At 33.2% G+C, this 21617-nt stretch overlaps 1 protein-coding gene across 2 annotated transcripts in view; it reads right to left on the reverse strand.

The window, feature by feature from the left end:
• LOC126724015 (receptor-like protein 15) overlaps positions 1-19644 on the reverse strand; it is an 81486-nt gene extending 61842 nt beyond the window's left edge. Inside the window, exon 1 of one of the 2 annotated variants that reach the window (XM_050428063.1) lies at positions 19182-19644. In XM_050428063.1, the coding sequence (XP_050284020.1) occupies positions 19182-19551 (370 nt within the window). In that variant the 5' untranslated portion in view covers positions 19552-19644. Of the gene's footprint in view, positions 1-18831; positions 18976-19181 lie in introns of those variants that run through there. The other variant, XM_050428065.1, reaches the window with a different exon arrangement.
• Positions 19645-21617: the final 1973 nt, after the last annotated feature.

Below are 21617 nucleotides of genomic sequence, written 5' to 3' on the forward strand. Positions count from 1 at the left end.
GGGAACTTCACTATACTTTGTAGCCTATCATTTGATTAAAATGTGCTTGATTTGGAGAATCCATATATTTTGCATGAATCAAACCCCAAGGCAATGTGAATTAATTGAAAAGTTTGCCAAAGAAGAGCAAGGGGAATATAATTAATAAGTGTGCTACTGCTGGAGCATCTGGGTAAAAGGTAGACCAGAGATGGCTTCATTGTCTGCATTTGTAGCTTTTATTTTGTGTTTATGGAGGTTAATTTCACCTTTGAAATCTAATGCAATATTTTCATGTGCATGCTGTGGCATTTTCTACCATGGAGATCAGATTTTTGAAGACTTCTTCCATCATAGACTTGGCAGTGAAGATGACAAGGTTTGCTTGCTGCTTATGTGCATATCATTTGTTTTTACGTTTTCGATTTGGTTCTTTCAACCTGCATTTCATCATTGATTAATGATCACAGATCAAAGGTATCTCTTGAACTATCCTCCATGGAGGCTGTTCAGGGAAGCACCAAGACAGTGACATTTCAAACTCATTTGCCATGTGAACCTTGTGGTACGATGGTTTTCATTCACTAATCAAGTGTATCAAATGATTTTGCAGTTTTACTACTGGCAGATATTTTTCCAGAATTTTGGTTGTTTTGCTCTGTTTTGTTGGTAGAGTTAATTTAGTTTCAAGGAAAGGTTCCCTGTTGGATATATATCAATAATTTACTGATGTGATAAAGCAAAAGGAAAAATACACAGATTTAAAATTAAATAATAACACAATTGATATAATAGGCAAAAGTAATAAACAAATACTAAATATAAATAATAAGAAATCTGCAAATAATTGAAGACTCACAGACCGGATGCTTGAAAGGATGAACAATGAGATCAAGTCTTGTGTTTTACACAATCTCCTTAAAGCAGATTTCGTCCCTCACACTTTCACTGTGGTGCTTTGAGACTCGTAGACGTCTGCCTCCCAGGATAAAATGATCAAACAGCATGAAGATGAAGCACTCAAGGTTGTGCTCTTCGAACTACTCAATGCCTCTTTCTCTCTCTTTGACACAAAATGAATGAACAAAAATCTCACTGGAAGAGTTTTCTCTGAAAAGTTCTTTTTTCATGAATGAGGGACAATGAAACTATACGTAACTTAAAACTGAAACACTGTTTTAGAGATGATTGCTGTGCACAGACTCTGACTCAATAATAAACTAATAAAATATTATTATTAATTGGAAAAATGGGCCTAGTCCACATATGCCTAAAGCCCAACCCAATATCCAGTCCAAAGCTCATATTTTCTATTATTTCCAATGTGGGACTCAAGGATTTTCACCACTTATAATAACATCTTCAAGTAAATATTTTCTTATTCACTCCATGCTATTTTTCCAACAATCCCCCACATGAATAGAAATTGATAAAACACAATGCAAATGACAATGCAGACACAGAGAGAGTAGAAGAAAAGTTACTGTATCGGGAGAAGTAGCTTGTGGCTTTGAACTTTCCTTTGTGAAAGACTATTGGATATACTAGCTAACCAGTGAACATGATGTCTTGAATTGTTCAGTCATTTGTGTATACCAAGACAATAGAATTCACATAGCTCCTTTTCGGACATTTTTCGATTTTTATAGTTGTGTTCATTTCAGCTCTGAACATATCCTGGTAAATTCATGAAGTGCTCTAAAGAATTCAGCCTTAAAAACTCTCATGGAAGCAGCCCACCTCACACTCATATAGGTGATTCTTATTAAGAGTATCCTGCTATACCCCACTCGGAATTTCAAGATATAAGAATCATTAAAAGCAAAGCTTAACCTGAACATCGCTTACAGGCATCACTATTTCATCATAGGAATGGGTGGGAGATATAATCTCCATAGTGATAAAAATTAGTCTCCACAATTCAGTTGTCCCTTTGAACCTAGATCTTGGAATCTCCAGTCAGCTAGGTTGGATTGCCATCCCGAAAACTTTTAAATAATAGGCTTTAACCCCATTCCCCTCGATGAACAGTTTACTTGCTCTCTACTCAAACTTTTGGTTAACGGATCTGCTATATTCTCTTTTGACTTTATAAAGTCAATGGAAATAATTCCATTAGAGAGCAACTGCCTCACGGTATTATGTCTTCGATTCGAGACTTACCATTGTACATATGACTTTGTGCCCTACCAATAGTTGATTTGCTATCACAATGTATACAAATAGAGGGTACAGGTTTCATCCACATTGGCAAATCCTCTAGGAAATGATGAGGCCAATCTACTTCTTCTCCTGCCTTGTCCAATGCGATAAATTCTGATTCCATTGTGGATCTGGCAATGCATGTTTGTTTAGATGACTTCCAAGATACCGCTGCACCACCAAGTGTGAAGACATATCCACTTGTGGATTTGGTATCTTTTGTGTCAGATATCCAATTAGCATCACTGTATAGCTGGATACCGAGTGTCGTGCAACCCATAGTTTAGGGTGTATTTCAAATATCTCAAACCCTAACTAATGCCTTCTAGTGGTCTTCCCTTGTATTACTAGTGTATCTACTCAATTTGTTGATAGCATATGCTATATCCGGTCTAGTGCAATTCATTATATACATAAGATTGCCTATTATTCTCGAATACTCCAATTGATATATGCCTTGCCCTTTATTTTTAGTTAGATGTAAATTTACATCTACAGGTGTTCTCACTGGACTATCATCATATTTCTTGAATTTCTCAAGAACTTTCTTAATATAATGTGATTAAGATAAGACAATCCATTAGATTTTCTAGAAATTTTCATTCCTAGTATCACATCTACAACACCTAAATCTTTCATGTCGAACTCACTAGTTAACATTCTCTTGGTAGCTTTAATGATATCATTATTGCTACCTATAATGAGCATATCATCAACATAGAGACACACAATGACATAGCCATTTGCAGCATCTTTAATATACACACATTTGTCACACTCATTGATTCTAAACCCATTTGACATCATTGCATTGTCAAATTTCTCATGCCATTGCTTTGGAGCTTGCTTTAATCCATAAAGAGATTTAACAAGCCTACACACTTTCTTTTCTTGACCAAGAACAATGAACCCCCCTGGTTGTTCCATATAAATTTCCTCATTTAATTCACCATTCAAGAATGCCATTTTTACATCCATTTGATGTATCTCTAGGTTATGCAATGCTGCAATAGCCACCAACATCCGAATGGACGTTATTCTTGTAACAGGTGAATATGTGTCAAAATAATCCACACTTTCCTTTTGTTTGTAACCCTTTACAACAAATCTTGCCTTGTACTTGTCAATAGATCCATCAGCCTTTAATTTCCTCTTGAATATCCATTTATATCCTAGAGGTTTACAACTTGGTGGAAGATCCACTAGTTCTCATGTATGATTTTATAAGATGAATTCAATCTCACTATTGACAGCTTCTTTCCAAAAAGGCGCCTCAGGTGTAGAGATAGCTTCCTTGAAGCTCTAAGGTTCATCTTCTAACATATAAGTTAGAAAATCTAGACCAAACGATTTTGACCTTTTAGCCCTCTTACTACGTCTAGGCTCAACCTCATTCCTCTCTTCCATCAACTCTTGATCATGAGAGGTATTAGACGTAGACTCAAAGTTTCTCTTAACAGAACTTGATACTTGTGTGGATTTCTAAGGAAATATTTCTTCAAAAAATACTGCATTCCTTGATTCAATAATGGTATTCACATTCATGTCAGGAACGTCAGATTTATGAATTAGAAACTGATATGCACTGCTATTATGAGCATAACCAATGAAGACACAATCCACTGATTTTGATCCTATCTTTATCCTTTTAGGAATAGGGACAGCCACATTTGCCAAACACCCCCACACCTTTAAGAATTGATAGGAAGGCTTTTTACGTTTCCATAACTCATATGACGTCTTTTTGGTTTTCTTTCTAGGTAATTTATTAAGAATATAATTGGCGGAAAGAATAAGGTGCAGTGGTTTGATGAACAATACCATGCTGTAAACGGAGCTGACCAAAAGGTGATTCATATTCCCCACCTCTATCACTCCTTAGAACCTTAATCTTTTTGTTGAGTTGATTCTCAACCTCATTCTCATATTGCATGAATGCCTCAATTGCCTCATCCTTGCTCCTTAGCAACTACACATAACAGTATCTAGTGCAATCATCTATGAAAGTGATGAAATATTTCTTACCACCTCTAGTTTGTATAGATTTCATGTCACATACATCACTATGTATTAAGTCTAGAGGTTCAGTACTTCTTTCAACTGATTTAAAAGATGCTCTAGCCATCTTAGCTTCCATACAAGTTTCACATTTATGACCAAAATCAATTTCAAATTTAGGCAATAAATTTAAATTAATTAGTCTATGTAAAGTATGATAATTAACATGACCCAATCTACCATGCCATATATTAGATGACTTAAGCATGTAAACAGAAGATGCATCCTTATTATTATCAATAACAGTCATTACATTCATCTTAAATAGGCCATTACTCAAATATCCTTTGCCCACATACATTCCACTCTTAAAGAGTGAAAATTTATCAGACTCAAAAACTAACTTGAAACCATTCTTGCTCAACAATGAGCCGGATACAAGGTTCTTTTAAATTTCTGGCACATGTAGTACATCTTTCAAAGTAAGAAACTTGCCCGTAGTCATTTTGAGCACAACCTTTCCAATTCCTTCAATCTTTGAGGTTGAGGAATTTCCCATGAAATTTTTTCTTCTATTACCCATAGTATTATATGTAGAAAACATTTTCTTTTTTGAACATACATGACGAGTAGCCCTAGTATCCACCCACCATTCCTTGGTATTTCCTCCTACCAAGTTCACTTTAGAAATCACAGCAGAAAAGTTCATGTTGGTTTGAGCCACAACAGGATTCACAACAATTTTGTTCGACATCTGTGTTCAACAAAATTCAAACAAATTGTCCTTAAAATCAGCCAAGTTTAAGAAATAAATGCCAAACGTTAATGTGCAAAAAGAAAGTCAAGCCAACTATCACACCGAATTGCAGAAAGAAGCACGCACAGAACAAACAAACTAAACAATTGAGTCTGAACAATCACATATGTAGAATAGACAATACATAGCCAATACAGAAAAAGAGATTAAAGAGCCACGTGAATCACTATAAATCATAAGCATATATAATATTGTATCCAACCAATATTTAAAACACAAAATTGCAGGCATAATCGTACAATAACTGAACAAATGTAAACAAACCCCAGCCAAACAAAGATTCAAGTAAGACAAATATCTTAATATTATATAATATAATTAAAGAAGATGAATAACATTGAAAAAATCAATATCACAAGCACAGTCAAACACGTAATCAACTTTTGAAGATCACAAATTAATTTATAATATAAACAAGTAGGTATTCACGCCAAACGATAAACACAAACCCAGTTTTCAAGTTTTTCCCAGTATATAAACAATTGCCGATTAACGTATTTCAATGAACACAGAATTCCTTTCACCGTAAATCACAAGAGTAAATAAAATTTGCTTTAAGATTGTTGGATATATATCAACAATTTACTGATGTGATAAAGCAGAAGGAACAATACATAGATTTAAAATTAAATAATAACACAAATTAATATAATAGGTAAAAGTAATAAACAAATACTAAATACAAATAATAAGAAATTTGCAAATAATTGAAGACTCACAGACCAAATGCTTGAAAGGATGAACAATGAGATCAAGTCTTGTGTTTTACACAATCTCTTTAAAGCAGATTTCGCCCCTCACACTTTCACTGTAGTACTTTGAGACTCGTGGACGTCTGCCTCCCACGGTAAAATAATCAAACAGCACGAAGATGAACCACTCAAGGTCGTGCTCTTCAAATTACTCAATGCCTCTTTCTCTCTCTTTGACACAAAATGAATGAACAAAAATCTCACTGGGAGAGTTTTCTCTGAAAAGTCCTTTTTTCATGAATGAGGAACAATGAAACACTGTTTTAGAGATGACTGCTGTGCACAAACTCTGACTCAATAATAAAATATTATTATGAATTGGATAAATGGGCCTAGTCCACACATGTCTAAAGCCCAACCCAATATCCAGCCTAAAGCTCATATTTTCTATTATTTCCAATGTGGAACTCAAGGATTTTCACCACTTATAATAACATCTTCAAGTGAATATTTTCTTATTCACCCCATGCTATTTTTCCAACATTCCCAACATAAGATTTTATTCTATACATTTTTATGGAGGATAAAAATTATTTTTCCATTTTTAACTTGAAGTTTTGCTGCCGATCCAGATTTCAATGCGACAGGGCCCATTTATGGTGCAGATTACTTGTCCTCAGTGTTATGGAGAACGTGAAATTGTGCCGGTATGTTGCATTTATCTGAATTTACTCGCAATTATTAACATAAATTTGAAAGTAATCAATTGAATTGCACTTAAAAAAAAAGTCATCAATTTAATTGTTTCTCACTTTTATGTGGATGTTTCATAATGTCTCTTTGGAAAATACTGAAGAAATATATGTCTAGTGCAAACAACTATTGAAGCAAGAATCCAATTGTAAACAACAGTAACAGAGAAACTGAGAAGAATAAAAGGATGGAGATGAAGAAGAAGAGTGTGAGAGAAAGAGAGAGCAAAGATTGTAAAACTGAGTAATTCTTGCTTAATTAATTTCAGTGGTATACAAACGTATTTATAGTACAAAGCCCAAGCTTAACTATATAACAACCAGTCCCCACATTATACGGATCTAATCCGTGATTCAAGGAGTTTCACGCCAAGTCTAACAGTTTCTGAGTTCACAGAGAACGACACCATTTTAAGACTCAATTACTAACACATATGACATAAGCAATACAGTGCGTTCTGATAAATACATTGTGGCGAGAAACGGTGCGTTTTGCTTCTTAATTCAAATTCTAACGGTAACTCCCAAATTCTATCTTCAACCTCAGGCGCTGCAATCCCTAAAACCAGACTCTTCATGCTTTTCCTTTTTGAGGACCAAGATATAGGGCAGGGACCCTATATCTTGGTCCTATACATGAATCACAGTGACTTTATTAGGCATTGATATTAAGTGGTTTCTTCACTTCCATTTGTGTTGATTATGTATGATGGTTGGTGCAAAGTTTATTATATTTATATCCTAGCTTATTGTTTTGTTTTTTTTTTTTTTTTTTTATTATTATTATTATTTTTTTTAATGGTTTGTTATATTAGAGATAAATAGTTTTTCCAAGTATTTAATACCAGTTTTTTTTTTTTTTTTTCGCAGCCTAAGTATATTTGCGAGTCATGCAAAGGGAGCGAGTTGTATTAGGAACGAAGTCAGTCAAGCTTAATATCGTGCCAAGTATTTCTTTTTTCATTTTAGGATTTTTTAAAAATTTATTTTTGTTTTTGTTTTTTTTTTTTTTTTTTTTTTGGCTCTGGTGGTTGCATTGCTAAAATTTCGTGCTGTTCTCAAGCTATTCTTATCCTAGCTTGGTTTAGAAAAAACTCCTCTGCTACTAAGTCTAATGCATGGTCTTATCAATTCAGGCCTTAAAATTTGTATATGGTTTGTTAGGATATAGTAGAGTGGGGATTTGGGAATGAAATGCATGGGTTTGCAGGCTTTATTTTATAATTACAGGTCTGTTTGCATCAGGTAGCAAAAATCAGATTTCGTTTTTTTAAGCTTTAAGAAGAAAAGAAAAATAACCGGTTTTATAGGTTTTGTATATGCTAGTTTTTATAGATGCTTGACTCTCCTCCTTTGCCATTTGCAGGAGTAGATAATGATGAGACCATAAAGGTGAGTAGAAGTGGTGGAGCAGATCGTGATGGAAATCAACCTAGTGATCTTTATGTTGTCATAAGGTATATATATATATATATATATATATATATATATATATATTTGTTTTGTGTGTCATCATTTGTTTATTTTTAGTGGGTACTTCACTGCTTGGATGCCTTCCCCACAACCCCTAAAGTGTAAAATATCATTTGCTTCTCTGCAGGTTCGTGAAGATCCTGTTTTCCGAAGAGAAGGTGCTGACATTCATGTAGATGCTGTTTTGAGTATTACTCAGGTAATGCTTTCCAATGTCTTCATTTTGCACGTATCGGTGGCCTGTAGTGCATGGATGTCTTGAACAGTGCGCTGTATGAGATTTTTGAATAAAATAGCTATTGTGTTTAGCGTTAGGAAATATTAATTGCATTCAAGTCTTTGCTGAAAAAAAGCTAAATGCCTAAGCTAAAATTAGCTGACTTTATTCTGAATTTTTACGCTTTGTTTGTTTCAATATTAATGTTTTTTGAAAAATGAGTCATTTTTCAAAGAGTATTTTTTTGAAAACTATCTCTTTTTCCGGTGTTTGGTAAAGACCTTGAAAATGAGCATGCAAATGTTTTCTTGTGTTTGGTATGCATAAAATTTTTGTAACATTTCTTGTATAATTTAAAACATGTGTATTATTTAAACCAAATAATGTAATCAATATAAATTAAAAACCAAGAATGAATTTGGTTTTCATACTAAAATTTTGACAATAAATACATTAAAAAATAGTTGTTCAATTTTCATGATCTCTACCAATCATCTTGCTTATATATATGGACAGTAATTCTCATAATTCAAAATAACCATAAGCTCCATTTTAAATAGTTCAAAATGCCACGTAGGCCAAATAGTTTAACCTACAAAATAATCTAGTAAAAATAGTTTGATAAATACCAAAATGGCAAATTGTTCAAATTGACACGTCTAAATTCTAACAAAATGCAGCTACATAATCAAAATTGGCTTAAATGGTTGTCAAAGAAGTTCTACAACCATTGTTTACGAAGCTTGTCATTTTTCAACATTAATGTATAAGTATAACTTTCACTTATTAGATATTGGACTAATGGGCAACTTAGTAATCTACAATTACAAAGTGAATAGAGGTTAAACTTAAATGTCAGACACATGGGAAATTGACTTGGGGATGCATATATATTCTTAACATATATTTGTGGTTGATTGAATCAACATTTTTGGAGGTTAGCCTATTTTCTGTCCTGTGGATAGAAACATCTCAAATAGTATATATTTAATGGATGAAAGAAGAGTACCCACAATTTACTTCTTCTCACTATGTATACCAGGACGAAGATTGGAAATGGACTTAGAGTATGGTGATAAAAATAATAAGAACTAACACTTGAAAATGTGAAAAATTATCTTTATAGAAGATTTTCCAATGAGTTTTTGAGTTTTGTATACGAATTCCAGGAAGTCACCTGTTATGCTGCTTCTTAACACCTCCTCAGTCAGCCTGTTAGCAATTAAGGAAGAAGGTTTTAGGGTCTGTAGGTTGATTATGGTTTCAAAAAGATAGAATATAAAGCTAAAGATAGATGTTCTTAAAGATACATTTCAGGAATTTTCTGGCAACAGAAAATTTTAGGTACTTTTTGATTTGTTTCTATAATTATTAGGTTGCTAAAAGCCATTAGAGGAATGATAAAAATAATTGCATTACATTTTTTCCGTTAATAGAATCTTTATTACTTACCAAAAAAAAAAAAAAAAAAAAATTTTATTTTTGATCTAGTTGTTTAAATTTTTTTTTGGGTTTATTGGATTGCAGGCAATTTTGGGGGGAACAATCCAAGTCCCAACTCTCACAGGAGATGTAGTCCTCAAGGTTTTTTTATTGTTTATATATGATTAGTACTTGTGCAATGGGAAAATTTCATTTATGACTGTTTTCTTTGTTGAGATTCTGTCAGTTCATTTGGAATTTACTCATGCAACTCATGCGACTTGATTATTGGACTTGATCCCCACATGGGACGGTAACTGGATCAATTAATAATGAGACCTGGTTTGTTTGTTGAGGTTCTTTCATTTGTCCCTTTGTTGGGACAGGAAAAAACCAAAGCCAAATAGCATCTCTCTATCCCTCCATGTTGGGGGGTTGGCTTTTAGCCTAAGATTACTGGCTTCTTGTAGAGTTTATTTCTTTTTCTAGTTCTCTATAGTATCATGATCTAACTAATTTCTAATATTTAGGTTCGCTCTGGCACCCAGCCCAGTCAAAAGGTAGTTTTGAAGAAGAAAGGTTGGTGAGCTAGACATGCCATATTTCATTATATTCACTTATAAAAATTTGTGTGTGATAAATGATTCTATTTTGGCGTGCCACTTGCATCTTGCTCTCTATCGAGAATAGAGTGACATAATTGGTCCTTTTACATTTTAGCCACTTTGTTCCTTGTATCAATAAACCTCTAGAATTTTAATTGAAGCAACTTCCTCAGCTTGTGTCAACGTGGTTTTTTCTTACTGCCATGATTTATTCTTTTATTTATTTATTTTAAAGTAAGGAATCAACATGAAAATTTGACAGAAGAGTATCCTCTATGGCTAACGTTAAGAGTCCACATGAGTCACACAAAATATGCAATTTGTTGATGATCATCATTTCAGTGTTGGATTTGATGATTTTACCCTAGTTAAGCAACTTATTAAATGTAATATCATTAATTTTATTTGTCTGTTAAGATTCTAAATCTTGAGCGTAAAAACATTTTTTTATTTTTTATTTTTATATTGAAATTGTGTGTTTTCCCTCTGAATTCGTTGTTTTTATGCAGGGATCAAGACAAGGAACTCTTACTCATTTGGTGATCAATATGTGCACTTCAATGTCAGCATTCCATCGTAGGTTTCCTTGTTCTTAGCCATTGTTGTTGCAGGATTTTTCACCCTCCATAATGTATTTTTATTCAGTTCAATCCAGTGTGTTGACTATATATGGGAAAAAAAGTGTCATATTACTGTAATCTATAGCATCATATGGGAATGTGTTTGTAGCCTCTCATTTTTATAGTAGATTAAAATGCTTGATTTGTGCAGGAATTTAACCCCAAGGCAACGTGAATTGATTGAAGAGTTTGCCAAAGAAGAGCAAGGGGAATATGATAAGCGTGCTACTGCTGGAGCATCAGGGTAAAATGTAGACCAATTGGTGTCATTTGTTTGCTAATTCTTAGCAAAAAAGGATAAAGGCAACTGAACAAAAAGCATCAATTGTTGAAAAACCCACCCACTCTGTAAGTTCTGTAGGAGTGACTGGGTCGTTTTTGTCCTTTTTTTTTGTTTTTTTTTTTTGGGGGGGTGCGGGGGGAGAAGGTTGTTAGGGGTGTGTAATTTTTTTCTTACAAATCACAATAGTAGTTTTATATGAGGCAACATCATTTGATCACTTGCATCTAGAGTATCTAAGTTGTTATTGTACATATTATTTATTGTTCTTTAATATTTTTCACAATTGAGAACGACAAGTCAGTTTATCTGTCATTTTTGTATTATGTTATGAATAATGTCACGTACATGGATACTTTGATGTCACTTGGAATAAATCTTTTGAATATATAGATGGTTCAATATTTACTGAAGCATTTAGAAAGTTAAACATGATTTAATTGGTTTTCTTTGGAGCTGTCAGATCAGACAGGTGCTTGTGCATGGGATTGGATGTCCCCATATTTTGGTTTTGAACATTGTTATCCATGAGCATGTTTTATGTGATTTGGCAGAGTTCATGGTGAGTAGAAAAAGAGTTAGACAATATTTCAAAATAATTTGCGAGATTTAAGATTTTCTTACCGTTACATGGCACTTCATGGCTAGACTCCTAGCCCCTTGGGGGTAGCTGTATTTCTCTGTCTTTGCATAACTCACGCATTCAATTAAAGCAACAATGCAAAAATACAATCCTAGTCCTTTAAAATTACACAGCAAATACGGTCAACGTAGTATTAAAATTCAATCTTTAGATTCAAAATCCAACAAGAAGAACATGTAATCATTAAAATGCAAGGCTATGCAAGTCTGAAATTAAACGATTTACGGTAATAAACCACAACAAAATAGTGGCAATTCAAGGCTATGCAAGCCTGAAATCAAACAACTTATGGTAATGAACCACAGCAAAACAGTAGCAAGTGTCAATACACACTTCAATGAGGTTAAACCACGCCCTACGCCAGTATGGATTTATGTAAAGAACTGCAACAATTCCCAACAGGACTGTTATGTAAGCCACCACAAAGCTTATGTAGAAGACACCCATGTCCATGAAAATATCACCTTCTTCCCCTTCATTATCCACTGGCATTGTAGATGGTGGTCTCATTTTGGTGCAACTATTCCGTAATGGAGGTCCACACAGGAGAGGGTTCCCCTCATAACTGCTTTCATCAAAAGTAATGAATTGATTTTTTCTGTCTGGTGTTGTGCCTAATAAGTTGTTGTGTGCCACACTAAAGACTGCTAGAGAGGTCATTTCGGTCAACTGAGGTGGAATTTTGCCGTTCAAATTGTTGTAGGAAAGATCCAGACTTTCTATTTGCTTTAGATTTGAGAATGTTACTGGGATTGGTCCGAATAGATTGTTGTGTGACAAGTTCAATGCACGAATGTTGCTCATCCTACCGAGTTCCAGTGGGATTTTACCTGCTAGGTTGTTGCATGAGAGGTCAATTCCAAACATGTACTCGAGGATGTCACCCTTGTAGGAGTAAGTTCTAGTTTTTGTTGTGAACTCTGCTTCTTCTTCATCTTTCACAACTCCGTCAAACATATTTATACCATCAAGCAGATGTTCGACAATTATAGACTTTGTGTTCAAATATGATGACAAACCCAATGTATAGGCGACCCTCCCTGAATATATACCCCTTAAAGAAGAATGATGGGCAGATGCATTAAAAGTAATGTTACTCAAGCAATGAGGAATTAGACCTGAAAATTTATTGTAGGAAAGATCCAAAATGTTCAAATTCTGCAAAAGGCATACTTGAATTGGAATTTGACCTCTTAAATGATTAGCTTTCAAGAGGAGAATTCTCAATGATGAGAGGCTGCCAATCCAATTGGGAATGTTTCCAGTTAGATGGTTATCTTGAAGATTCAGTGTAAGTAGATTGGAGTTGTTTTGGAAAGAACTTGGAATTGGACCGCTCAAACAATTTTTATTTAATTGAAAAAAAAGGATTCTTGAGGAATTGAAGCAAGATGGAACAGAGCCAAAAAGATTGTTGTCAGAAAGGTCAAGAAATCTAAGATAAACGAGTTTGCATAACTCAATTGGAATAGGACCTTCAAAATGATTTTTGGCCATAACAATATCTTCTATATATGTCACGTTCCCTATCCATGTTGGAAGCGTGCCTGAGAAGTGATTGTTGTCCAAATGTAAACTTTTTAGATTAGTCCAATTAGAATTGGCAGGAAATATTTGGCCACTGAAGCTATTGTTTGATAATAGGAGAAATTCTAAATGGTAGCAACCCATTATGAAATGCATTGGTATGGTTCCTGAGAAATGATTCTCAGACAAGTCTAGATTGTTTAAGAAAGCCATATTCCCAAAAGAAGAGGGAATACTGCCTTCAAATTCATTTCTAGACATTTTTAAAGATTCTAAATTTGGAAAAATTAAACCGAGGTTTGTGGGAATTGGACCATGTAAGTAATTATCAGAAATATCTATGCTCAACATGTTGGGACGAATATCATATGGCACCATAAAAGGCCCCGTGAAAGAGTTATTATTTACAATAAAGATCTCCAATCTTGTATTGTTCTCTAACAACCAGTAAGGGAACTGCCCAACCAACTTATTGTGAGAGAGTTTAATTATTCGCAAATCATATTGGTAATGAAGAAATCTGGGAGGTGTCCTATTGTGAATGTTAATTGAGCAATTTGACAAACTGAGAACCTCTAATTGGAAGGTTGGAATCAAAGTAAGAGAGTTAGGTTCCAAAGCTAATATATTGTTATCACTTAATAGGATCTTAAGATTTGAGAGGTTGAAAAGGAAGGAAAATGTGGATGAGATTGAGAAGTTGTTATCAGAGAAAGAAAGGTACTCAAGTGATGTCAAACTTGACAGTGGAGACTGGACAATGTTCCCATTGAAGTGATTGTTAAAGATATCCAATATCCGGAGTGATGTCAAGTTTGCCATACATGAAGGTAGTCTCCCTTCAAAATTATTGTTGCTGAGGTATAACTCTTGGAGCTTCTTAAGTTCACACCAGCCTGTATAATATGATAATTAGTTATTAGGTTCTACTATTGTAATTATTCGCAGCAATATCATTGTGTAAAAAAAAAAAAAAAAAAAAAAAACCTACCTCGATCAGGTAGGGTGCCATTCAGTCCACAAGAGCTCATTGCCAATGCATTAAGAGAAGTCAAAACTCCAATTTTACGAAGAAGACTTATATCAAATGACGATTCATCCAACATCAACTGTTCAAGGTTGTTTAGTTTGCTCAACTCTAAAACAAAAGTAAAAAGCTTAAATTAGTACTAATTGATATGGTAGAGCATAAATTAGTACTAATTGCTGAAAATTATTAAGATACCACACAGAAGTGTTAAAGTAGCCAAGACCACTTTCATAACTAAGATTCTTTGAAAGAAAGTAATTTTATTTTATCTAATAATAGTGTATAGAGTATAGACTACCATGTAATGTGGCAGTCTATATACTTTCATATTTTAGAATTTAATTCAAATTGTGAAATTAATTTATTTCAACTAGTGATGATGCTTTTTTTTGAAGATCTCAGTCTTATTTTAAAAGCAATGCTGTTAAACCTTTTTTTCCCCCTTTTTCTATAACATCTAAATCTTTTTTTTTTTTTTTTTTTTTGATGCTACAATTACCAGCTCAAATAGAATTTCGGTCAATTTTGGGGTGCTCCTTGCGTTTTGGTCCGTTTCAGATAATTTCGGTCGAAATATGAATTTCGCCCGGTATGAGTTTTGGATTTTATTTCCCTTCTTGAAGCTAAAATATGTTGTTTTCTCGCTGAAACTCGGAACCATACTATTTCTCATTTTCTCCTTTAGCTTGATCTTTGAGCCACTGCCCTTCTCCGCCATTAGCATTTGCTTTCCTAGAGATTGGAGCCACATGTATTGCTTGCATTTGTTAGAGTAGTTACCTTGCCTTTAAGTATGTGTATTCTTGACCTTGTGTTTCTTGAGCTCCTGCCAATGCTTCCTTGGTGGAGGATGAAATTTGATTGTGAAGAGACGGAGAAAGGAGATCTGATGAGGAAGAAACTAGGGAGATGAAGTGAAGAATGGTAAAGCACTTGTTGAGTAGTAGAGCCTAGAGGGAGTAAGGAAACTTCTAGGACACTTCCCACCAATTAAAAAAAAAAAAAATCCTAGACTCTCCTTTATTTACCAGAATTCCATAAAGTAAGAAGTTAAAAATTTTCCCTTAATGTTTTTAATCCACTTCTGACTTCACTACATATTATTATTATTATTTTACTTTTAAGGTAAAAGAGTAGGCATATATTATTAATTTTTACGGGTATAGTAATCTCAAAACGGTAAACCGAAATAGATTGATACCAAAACATTTCATTTCAATTGACAAACCGAAATGAGCACCAAAACAATATTCATAAAATTGGTTTGCTCTAAGCTACTTATTGTTCATTCGACCATATAATAATAGAGGAAAGGAGTGGCAACGGTGGGTTTGGAGGGTAAAATGGAGATTGCACTTGAATAGTGAGGGTAAAAACATAAATTTGCCAATCTCAGGAGATGTGGACATCCTAACTTGCAACAAATAAAATTTATACTTGGAAAAAAAAATTTATATACATAATTATTTTTAAATTAATATGTTTTGTCTCTCCTAAAAAATATATATTGTACACCTTGACTTGTTAATTCCAAGAATTTGTGTTCAACAAAAATAATCTTGACCCCACAATCATAATTCATAACCACTTAAAGAAAGAAAGAAAGAAAGAAAAAAACCCCAAATAATAGCAAAAATAGCCCAAACAACAAAAAATAAACAAAATATTTAGCAAAAAGCCTATTAAAAAACAAAAAATAAAAATAATTAATTATTCAAATTCGTAACTCATTCAACACATTCCATAAAAATTATCCTTAATTTCATATTTCCTAAAAAATGGTACCCATAGAGATACTATGATCGTGTTTTCTCTTTAGTGGCATTAGCAGCTCGGCTCTCCTCGACAACTCATATTGTAGTTGTAGCAATTATTATTCGTTGTTCTCTGCCACTCTCTCTTTCTCACTTTCTCCCTTTTCTATAATCATTTCAAACTCTCTCTCATTTTATTACTTTTATCTCAATATTCTTAGTTCTCACATTATCTTTCATTGATCTCTTTTTGCCTTTTTATTTTGTTAGAAGAAGGAAATTGTAAAATTTTATATATTTGCGTACTTTTTTTTTTTAAGACAAAGGGGCTTCAGTTGGAGTTGGAGAGCCAAGGAAAAGAAAATCTAAATGTGCGCAAATGTGTAGTCTAAAATTTTTACGAAAAGAGAAGGGGGGGGGGGGGGGGGGGGAGCTCATGCTAGGTCTTTGTTTTGAGCTTAAGTAGTAGTGGCCCAATTTTTATATCTAAAAACAAGTAGAAAAGCATTTGGGCTCAAGTTAAAACCCAAATTTTAGTAAAAGAATCCATTTTAAACCAAGTTTTCGTGTATCTCCCGATACATATGATATGATATCATTCAATTGATATGCATCTATGTATTGTACAATTCATGAACATTTCTAATACACTCTTACAATACGAAACTTTTTGTATGATTCTAGGAATCTGGTTAGGCGAACCAAACCGGTTTGCTGTTTAGTTCCCACACTAGGCTGTGAATCGAGTTGTAGAATAGTTCTACCATATGGGTTGTGTTTTTGTGTAGGGTTGGGCTTAATGATTTGGCCTAAATCAATTTTTCAACAGAGCTTTAAATTGAGCTTGGGGTTTGGGTTTGCTATATAATTTGTTTGTATGCTGTGAGTTTAATTTTGATTGTGACCTTAATTGAAGAACCAAGTTAAGGAACTTGGATCGAATTGGTGTCATGAACCGGGTTAGATTTTATGATTGGATCAAGACCACCAAAAATGGTGTCATTTTGCCTTTTGGGTTGGTTTCCTTCTTCTTTCTTCACAGACTCAATCAACAAAGTATTGGAAGAGTTGTGGGCCTCGCGATCTCATTGGACTTGTGATTAGGCTTGAACGGGTAGTTGAGGAACTTGAATCGGCGATAACGGTTGGATCTCTACCTATAGCGACTTGGCTTCAAATACCGACAGACTTCCTTGAAACGTATCCAACAGTGGGATCGATGTAGTATATGCCGCTCGAAATTTCTCCTCTTTCTCGCTAGGGTCCTCTTCGATCGAATCTAAAGATGTCACAAAGATTGCCTTTCCTCTTTGTGATGATTCGAGTACTTTCTAACCGAAATGTTTTCCAATAAGTTGGGAAAAGATATATCCTTACACAAATACTATTTCATTAAACAAATCCTATGAATATGAAGTAACACTAGGTACCAAGTGGGGTCTATTACGCCTGTGAGGAGGTTGCACCATGACCATGTTATAGGGTGTGTTCCCCTATTACAATTGTAAACTAGCATTAACAAATGAGAATGGTCTTTAAATATGTGCAAATAATGATTGAATTAGAAGCTTTTTATTGGCGGGAATGCAAATAGTTATTGAGAATATTAAAGGAATTGGAAAACAAGTTCGACCAAAATAAAGCATGATGGTAAGGGGGAAAAAAAAAGTGTGAGTTAGCTCTCTGTATTTGACTTCCCTATAACCAAAAAAAAAAAAAAAGAAAAAAAAAAGAAAAAAGAAAAAGCTCAGTTTCATTTATTTTCAATATATTTTGTTTCAGAAAAAATGAACAATATTTAATAATAAAAAAATGTTTTATTATAGCTTCTGCTTTTCTGAGATTATGTCAGTAATGACGAAAAAGAAAAATGCAAAACAACACCACCGTAAAATGTCCATGGTACAATTTACCTTCAGTTGTAAACGATCCTTCCAAATTGTTTCCTCTCATTCTTAAGATCTTCAATGATGTGAAGGTGCTCAATGACTTGAAAATTCGTGCATTAACTTTGTTCCAACCCAAATCTAGGACTTGCAGCTTAGGTAAGTTGTTTGAACCTATAGGCAAAGTAAAATAGATAATTTGACATACCATATAAAAGAAGGAATTGATTTGAATTCATGAACATATATTTTTAAAAACAATCGTTACCTTTTGTTGTTGTTGTTGTCACGAAGTCATCGATCTCATTGCCACCCAAGTAGAGCTCCTCCAAGTTGCTAAATGCTTTGAAGTTTGAATTCCACATATATATATATATATAAATCATAATATTCATCAATTGATTTTGACTAGATTATTTTAAAGTTACATTTGCATTTGATAATTTAAAATTATTTGTTTTTTTATTATTTAAAATTATTGATGATCTAAAATAATAATTGATTTTTTTTTTAATTGTTGTTCGACATAAACTATAACGACACAAGATGAATTTGATTTTTGAGAGTTTTTCTCTAGCATAAGTGGATTAACACTTGTGTAATTAATTTGAAATCACATTTCACCCAAATTATTTCAAATCCACAAATTGATAAGGCTTTAAATTTGTTCACGATTTTATTAATTTAGAAATATTTGTACTTCTCATAATTTATTCCAATTGCTTAAACTAAAACTGAAATCATAATGATTCTCTTCGATAATTTAATTTAAAAGAGCCAAGAAAAAAAAAGTGAGATTTTAGTTGCATAAATCTCAATAACTAAGAGCAGAAATTCTCAAAATACAAAAAAGAAGCAAAAGTTTACACCCTCAAGCGTGAGGCACTCTTCCAGTCTCTTTGCGACTTGATGTGAATTTTAGCCTGAGACTTACCTGGGATGTGGAATGATCCATTCAATTTATTATCACTCAAATCTAGTATCTTCAGCGAAGAAATTCCACTGAGCGATGACAGGATGTTGTTGTTGAAATTGTTAATAGCCAAGTAAAGCATCTCCAGCTTGCGCAACGCTGAGAATCTTTCAAAACCTACAATTTAGTAGAAGCTTCAGTTTCCATGTCCACAACTATATATTCCCACAACCTATTTATAGCATAAAGTGAATCCTAAGCTACAACTAATTTCTCGTTTTTTGAAAATTCAAAAAGAAAAATATATGGTAGAAGTAAAACATAATTTCGACAAACAATAGCAATTAACTTTTCTTAAGATATGAACATACCTTCATTTGGGACCCATCTACTAATCTGATCGCCAGACAAATAGAGGTACTGGAGCTCTTCAAAGGGAAGAAACAAAGAGGCATTTAAACACCAATCTTCCCTACTCCAACCGATCCTATCATTAAGATCAAGTTGGATTATATGCCCTGTAGTGTTGTTGCACTTGACTCCATCCCAATCACAGCAATCACTATTTTTGTTGGTTGATGAATTCCAAGTTCGCAAATAATCTATATCAGCTGTGAAGTTCATGGAAGCTTTGAGTTGCAAGAGAGCTGCTCTCTCTTGCTCCCAGCAACCAAAGCACCCATTCATACCTAATTGAACCAAAATTAACACTACCCACCACCAAAAACGTCCCAACTCCATTACTTTTTCTTTTTCTGATTTTCTATGACAGTAAGACTGACAAAGTTTTTGTCCAACTCTCTCACTTATGATTCCAACTGAACTTGAGATGAAATAGGCACCGGCATCCCACATATATACTGTTACCAAACAGTCCACATCATCATTACAATAAATGCGAAGCGTGTTTTTTTCTTTCGCTTACAGTTGGCAGGCACTAAACAAGAAGACTAGAAGACCAAAACCCAACAAGAAACCAAAGACTTTCTTCCTAGATAATGTTTACTTGTTTAGTGATTATTAACCTATATCCGGTCCTGGTGGGTCGGATTGAGCCAACCCCTATTTTTTGACATGATTAATATATATATATATATATATATATATATATATATATTTGACACTTGATAAGTCATCCAACAAATAATTACCCAAAAAAGTAAAAGACTAATCTTTTAACCGACAAACTTGGAATGGAAAAATGCACAATTCTTTAACAAATTCCAACACTTGGGTTCAAAGCACCATAACAATTCAAATAAACCACTTTAAAGGTATATATTTAAAATTTATACAATTCAAATTCAAATTCAAATTTCACTAATGATATCATAACCATAAAATAACACACATGCAATATTATAAACTGATGTCATGGACCATTTCAAGTTATCACTTATCAACCTTCCTAGATGCACCTATTCTAGTTGCATGCAAAATAAAATAAAGTTATATTATTAATTACCTTGAGAGATAATTAAATTAAAAATAAAACATAACTTATTAGGTAAATTAGAATAAGTAAATATTTAATATGAATTGTATTCAATCTACTCAACGTTAGTAGCAAATCTAGCACTGAAAGTCTTTATACTTGCAAATTACAACTCAAGTTGTCGAGTAGTTTTGTTAGTCACTTCATCTACAATGCAAAATTTTAACATAACTTAAGTATACCATGAAAGTAAATCAATAACAAAGATTTAACATTTTATAACTATGACTATTATATAAATTAAATTACTTTCTAATCCGTATAAACATTTTTTTGTGCACAACAAAATTTTCACATTCTTAGGCAAAAGACAAGATGAGTATGGAGTATGAATTTTTAATTTTTTCCCAATGCTAAAATTAAATAACCATTTTTTTTCTTTTCAATTTTGAACTTTATCTTTAGATAGTTATAGTTGTAGCAGCTTAGGCTTTGTTGGTAATGCAATTCTAGTGCCGTAGTATGGTAGTGATTGGTTACTTGGATAGCTTAAGTGGTTTTTAAATAATGGCAAGGCAGACTTTTTATTTTTATTTTTTTATATTTGTTAACTTCCCCCTTTTTTTATGCACAATGTGCTCCTAAAACTAAACCAAACAATGAAAGTATAAAATTGTAAACAAATATGATTTTATTTGTTTACTAAAAAGACGTTTTAAAAAATAGGTCAATCATGGGTCAATTCTCAAAAAAAAAATTAAAAAATAAAAAATCATGGGTCAATCTGTTTTTACTCCCAATTAAATCCGATTTTTGCCAAGTATTGCATTATTTGAGAATACTTGAAATCAAGAAGAGGCCAGAGAATTAGGCGCTAACTGTGCCTTCTGGATTCGTATATATTCTTGGAAAATGTTTCCTAGTGATGACTAGTTCATACTATTTGTATGATGTGTTTTACATTGTTTGAGAAGACCTAAACTTAACAAAAGATTAAAGACTTGGCATCAATCGTACTTTCCCAACTTGCATGTAGCGCCTTCTCAGAAAGGGTTTCATAGTTCATGAGATATTATTTATGAGTGTATTATTTGAGAAGGCCTAAAGTCAACAAAAGATTAAAGACTTGGCATCAGTTTTACTTTCCCAATTAAAAAAAAAAATGACAAACTAATCAAAAATTATGGACAAAAAAGACAATCACCTAAATTAATTAAAAACAAACCAATCATGCCCAAAAAAAAAAATATATATATATATATATATATATATATATTTATATAAAATATTCACGTCCAAATAAACTTAAAAAAAAAAAAAAAAAAAAAGCAAAACAGAAGAAGCACGTATTCACAGAGTTAAAAATTGAATT

The sequence above is a fragment of the Quercus robur genome, chromosome 4, assembly GCF_932294415.1.
Source record: "Quercus robur chromosome 4, dhQueRobu3.1, whole genome shotgun sequence".
Classification (NCBI taxonomy): domain Eukaryota; kingdom Viridiplantae; phylum Streptophyta; class Magnoliopsida; order Fagales; family Fagaceae; genus Quercus; species Quercus robur.